The sequence below is a fragment of the Pelecanus crispus genome, chromosome 8 (assembly GCF_030463565.1).
Source record: "Pelecanus crispus isolate bPelCri1 chromosome 8, bPelCri1.pri, whole genome shotgun sequence".
Lineage (NCBI taxonomy): Eukaryota > Metazoa > Chordata > Aves > Pelecaniformes > Pelecanidae > Pelecanus > Pelecanus crispus.
The window spans coordinates 10,264,452-10,269,394 of NC_134650.1; the positions used below are offsets into that span (position 1 = coordinate 10,264,452).

Genomic DNA, 4,943 nt, shown 5'->3' on the forward strand with positions numbered 1-4,943 from the left:
AAATAAATACAAAACCTTGTGCCTATAAAATCAAGGTCTGTGTATGATTCAGGGAGAGTTTATCCTAGAGGTGGGGAGAGGAAGCTCACAGCTCTTCTCCTCCAGGGAATATTTTTTTTGTAATTATTGACACTTTAGACAATCTGGTGCTCTTCTAAATATAATTTTATTAGCATGAGAAGCCACTTGGCAGCAGGAAAATAATGCTGGTGAGTTCACAGTTTTCAAGACAAAGCGTTCTCTTAAATGAAGAAGAAAGAGACTGATTTGGAAAGAAGAGCCTCGCAGCTTCTGCCTAAAACCAGCCTCCACCTGCCATCTTCTTGTTGCAGGCTTAAATGGAGCAATATTCCCTAGCCTCAGCTTGTTTGTCTCTGGTTTCCAAAGGAGATGAGGCATATGCAGTCACGCTGTTCACCAGCTCTCCTGTCACCCTCCCACAATAACCTCCAAGAGAGGAAGGAACATGTCTATGGAGGCTGGGTAAAGAATAAAGGCGCCCGCTGCCACCCACCCCCTGGGATGGGGAGAATTGGGCGGGAGCCCACGAGTGGTTGCGCTGCTTGGCTGCCCAGCAGACGTGTGCCAGTTTGTCAGGCAGGATGGGGAGAGAAGCGCTATGGCTGCTGGGGACAGGAGGACACAGCCACTTGAGCCGTGGGAATCGCCGCTCCCGCACAGGGAGCGCCTCGCTTCCCGGGGGGAGGGTGAGGTAACAGAACAGTATAGCGAAGCCACGCATTAGGCTGTAGCACGGCTGTATCAAAGCGCTTTTCTGGGTATGACAGAAAAAGAAATCCAGACAAAGAATTGTGCTGAGTTTTGTTTTATTGAGCAGAGACAATGGAGATGAGGGCAAGCTGCTCCCATGTCCGTGCACAGGCGTCTGCGGCCATTGCTGACGGGGGCTCAGCTGTTTCTGCTGGTTCCAGTGAGGACTCAGCATTTCCCCAGGTGCTTCAATCTTATCTTCCCTCCACTTCTCCTGTAAAAGCAGCGAGACAGACTTAGACAGAGCAGTGTATGACAGACACAGCAGTGTGGGACAAGGAACTCATCAGTCCGAACAGGACCATTTGCCTGACTCATGCTAGTGTACCCTAGTGCCTCACAGGGAACATCAAGCCATTTTCTCCTCTCCTTGCTCTTCTCTGATTTCCCCTAGGGGAAGGCAGCCTCGAGTGTGCACTGAATGTTAAGGACTGCTAAGGAAAAAAACGACAGTTTGCAAGCATATTCAGTCCAGGGATTCTGGCTCCTATTGCATCTCCTTTAAAAGGTGACAGAGCTCAGAAAAAGGAGGAACTCAGGTTCTTCCTCTGAGATTTTGTGTCTTGTTCCACAAAGTCCATTCAGACTTTTCAGGAATAATTTGGCACGGCTCAGCTCCCACATTCCTCCAGACACTTCTCAGTATCCAGAAGTGTAGGCAGTGAGAGTTGCAGCCTGTGGCATATAGTGGGAAATGTGCATCAATTCAGTGCGTGCAGAAGGTACAGGCAGGATGCAATTGCCTCCCAGGCCTCGTGCTGCCTCTCAGCGTGGCAACCAGCAGCGTGCAAAGCCTAGAAATGAATTGAAGTTAACTTGCATTCACACAACTCTGTTCCAAGGAGGAAGTATTCCACTTGGCATGATTCAGGGTCTGGTCCATACAAGAGGAGCAGCCTGGATGCAGGGCCTCCCCTCCATGAAGAACACCGTTACATACATGGAAATGAAGCCAGCTCTCCCTTATTTCAATCCCCTCTACTTTCACTTACAGCACTGCCTTGCAGAAGGCGCACTTGTTTCCGTACGTGATGCCATCCGTGCCGCAATGAGGGTTGGACTCCCTTGTGCAGTACACACTTCTGTTTACAAACTCTTTACAAATCTGCAAAAGGAATTTAAAAAAACCCTTTCAGGACTCTTTCTTTCACTTTCCAAATCAGATACAAGGTCACTAATATAATGCTTTTTCTGACAAGAGGACTAAAGCGGCGGTGATGACACTGCCTATTTACTGAAAGAAAAGACCCTGTCAGAAATGAGCAGAAGCAATGTTTCAGGGGAATTTTTGCCCCATGTTGGAGGAGGGAAACCGTAGTCACCTGGGAGAAGTCTTGACCTCCCGAAGACACGGATGGATTAGCCTAGGCATGTAGAAGAAGACTCAGCAATGATGCTCTTTCAGGCATTTGGCACCAAGTTAGCTCACTGCCGCATGGCTTTGTGAATCTTGCGAAACTGTGCACTCAGCTTGGTGCTTGCTGAGCTTTCTGCCTTGCCAGCGGAAGGAGAAGGAAACCTTAGTCTATGGGGAATTAAAAATGGTGTCCAGGAAATGTACAGGTATTCTTTCTCTGGACAGGTCCCAGCAATGGACCTTGTTTGGGGGAATAAAACACTCTCAGATAGTCCATTTGTTTCATGAGAAGATTGGACAGTGGAGCAAAGTGGGCAAGAGTGGTGCTATGTACAAACACACCCCTGTGCGAGCACCCTAGACCTAATCATGGTAAGCATTTGCTAAGCCAACCATTCACTTCCCTGGTCTACTTGCTAGTGTGGTCACACATTAGGTCCCCTGTACAATGGAGAACTCCCCAAAGTGTTGGGACATCTTGGAAGGACCCACCTGCTCCCAGCAGACATTAAAAACTGTTTACCACACACCAAGATCTTGGTTACAAAACCATTCCTCTAGAAAATGCAGATTCAGTAAGCAGAAACAGCTGCACTAACCTCTTCAATGTCTTGACCTGCTACATCTGAAACAACAAAAAAAACAAACAGAGATTTTACGTGCAGCATTATTTTCTGACAGAGGCTGAACTAAAGTTACAAACCCTTTATGCAAACCACAGTGAAAAATACACCAGGTTTTTCCTACTCTGTCATCCTGTGAGGCGGCGGAGGGGGTAGGAAATACATTATCTGAATTGCTTTTCAGTATTTTGCTTTTTCGAAAAATGTTACTAAAATACCATGTAATCAGTCATTCAGCTGCTAACTGCACCTCAGACACATAACCCAATCTCCTGGAAGGCAGCCACTCCTGGGGAAGCGAGCTGCCGTATTGGATCTGGAGCCGCACTCAACAGAGATTTTAAAGCTATATTGACTTTTAAGGCTTTTAGGCTCCTGCACCTCTGAACAGCAAAAATGGCTGGTATTGCTAACAGGAGTGTGCTGTGGGGAAGAAGGAGACCCCGTGGTCAGCTTTACAGCCATCCTCAGCATGGCACAGCCCAGAGACTCTCCCAGAACAACTTCATCCCGGGCGAGATACAACGAGACGTCATGGGGTGATACGGAACAGAACAGGCAGTGCCGGTCAGTAAGAGCGCAAAAATACCTGCTGTAACCACAGGCTCTGGGCTTGAAGGTAATCAGTCCATCCTCTATATTTCTTCACTGCAAAGACTGCAGACAGGCACGTAGGTTGAGTCATAGCTGCAGGACAGGGCGACCCTGTGATGTCTCTAAGGGGGAGCCTGACACTCAGGGGTGGATTGAATGTAGATTTGCAGAATCTGGGTCACAACACTGTGGGACCAATACCCAGCATCTCGCATGGCAGCGGGGCAGCAGAGGTTTGGATGTGAGGCTGTGCCTGCTGGGTCAGTGGGGTCACTTCCAGCTGTGATGCTGCTCAGGTGGCTCTGAGCAGGAGGGAACCTGGGGCAGGAGATGGGAGGACCTTGTCCTACACTTGGGCCCCCACACATTGGAAATCCCACCCAACCCTCAGTCAGCTAGACCATCCTCCATCAACCAGCCCTACTTCTGCCAACTGTATTGCCCTTTGGTGTTTTATCCCTGGCGCTGGTGTATTTATCATGTCCTCAGGTTAGGGTAGGCTGCCTTAATTGTAAAGTCACTGTTATGGCTATCTGCATATTATTTACAAAATAGACCATTAGATAGTTTTTATAAATATTACATGTGGCTACATAAGACTTTGTGATGATGTCTCTTGACATTTGTTTATTTTATAGGAGATCACAGAGTTTGCTGCTATTCTGCCTGGCCTTGGAAGGAACTTCAGCACTCTGATGGAACCCAGTCCCAATTAAGACTCAATTAAAGACAGATGAATATTTCATAATGAATAATGTGTACAAAGTAATTCACCTCTCTTCTCCATGCACAGCTTGCAATTTTCTCAAGTGAATTCTTTATTCAAATTATCCACAGAAAAACAAGTATAAATAATTCTTGTTCTGCACATTCTTCAGTAACTGTCACCACAAACCTTCCAGAGCTGGGTCAGCTGGACTCAAGCAATTGATAACACTGATGTGACCTATATGTTCAAAAATCATCACTCAGCTTCCCCAGATCATCAGAGAGATGTGTAAATCTCCAGATAAATAAATGTTGGATCCTTTTAATTTGCCCTTTGTTCTGACTCCTTGAAGGCATTTGAATTTAATTTTCAAGCTTTTCTCTGCAACATAAACGAAAGCTGAAACTTTCATCTAATTATGTTTCCACATCTCCAAGGAAAACACCAAATACCAAGATGCTTAGGATCAAAACAGGAGCTGATGACCCTGAGGTGAGTGAGTTTCTTCTCTAACTGGTTCAGCAAAACTCTCCAGCAAACATTTGTACCAAAAATTCATAATTACACTCTGTACAGTTTGGTACATTTGCTGAAAGAGCCACTTAGAATTTGCTTGCTGTGTCTCCCAGTGACACCTCCACTGCGTTATTCACTGTGGAGGCACATAAGGAGTGGAAATAAGCCATACGAGTGAGCAAGTCCCGCAGACATTTTCTACTTGCTCAGCTTTATCTTCAAGCCTGTCATCCAGTGATCAAGGCTCTCCGAAGTTTGCTGTTGTCAGGAAAGGTTTTGGTTTTTTTTTCCTAGGCTAGGGAAAAGATCACTTACCCGAGAAGAAAGAGAGCAGCAGCAGGCTGAGAAGCACTAAGGCACCTGTTGCCTTCAT

The 4,943-nt window shown here is 46.5% G+C and overlaps 1 protein-coding gene across 1 annotated transcript; it reads right to left on the minus strand.

Moving 5' to 3' along the window:
* Positions 1-939: 939 nt before the first annotated feature.
* On the minus strand, positions 940-4,943 carry LOC104031076 (serine peptidase inhibitor Kazal type 6). The gene is made up of 4 exons (XM_009482964.1): positions 4,886-4,943; positions 2,728-2,753; positions 1,764-1,876; positions 940-985 (listed from the first exon to the last, which is right to left on the minus strand). The coding sequence occupies exons 1-4, from the start codon at positions 4,941-4,943 to the stop codon at positions 940-942; spliced, it is 243 nt and encodes an 80-aa protein (XP_009481239.1).

Coding starts and splice junctions, on each gene's coding strand:
- LOC104031076 (XM_009482964.1), bottom strand. CDS start 4,943: ATGAAGGCAACAGGTGCCTTAGTGCTTCTCAGCCTGCTGCTGCTCTCT. Junction 2,754..4,885: donor GCTGCTCTCTTTCTTCTCGG/GTAAGTGATCTT, acceptor TTGTTGTTTCAG/ATGTAGCAGGTCAAGACATT. Junction 1,877..2,727: donor CAGGTCAAGACATTGAAGAG/GTTAGTGCAGCT, acceptor TTCCTTTTGCAG/ATTTGTAAAGAGTTTGTAAA.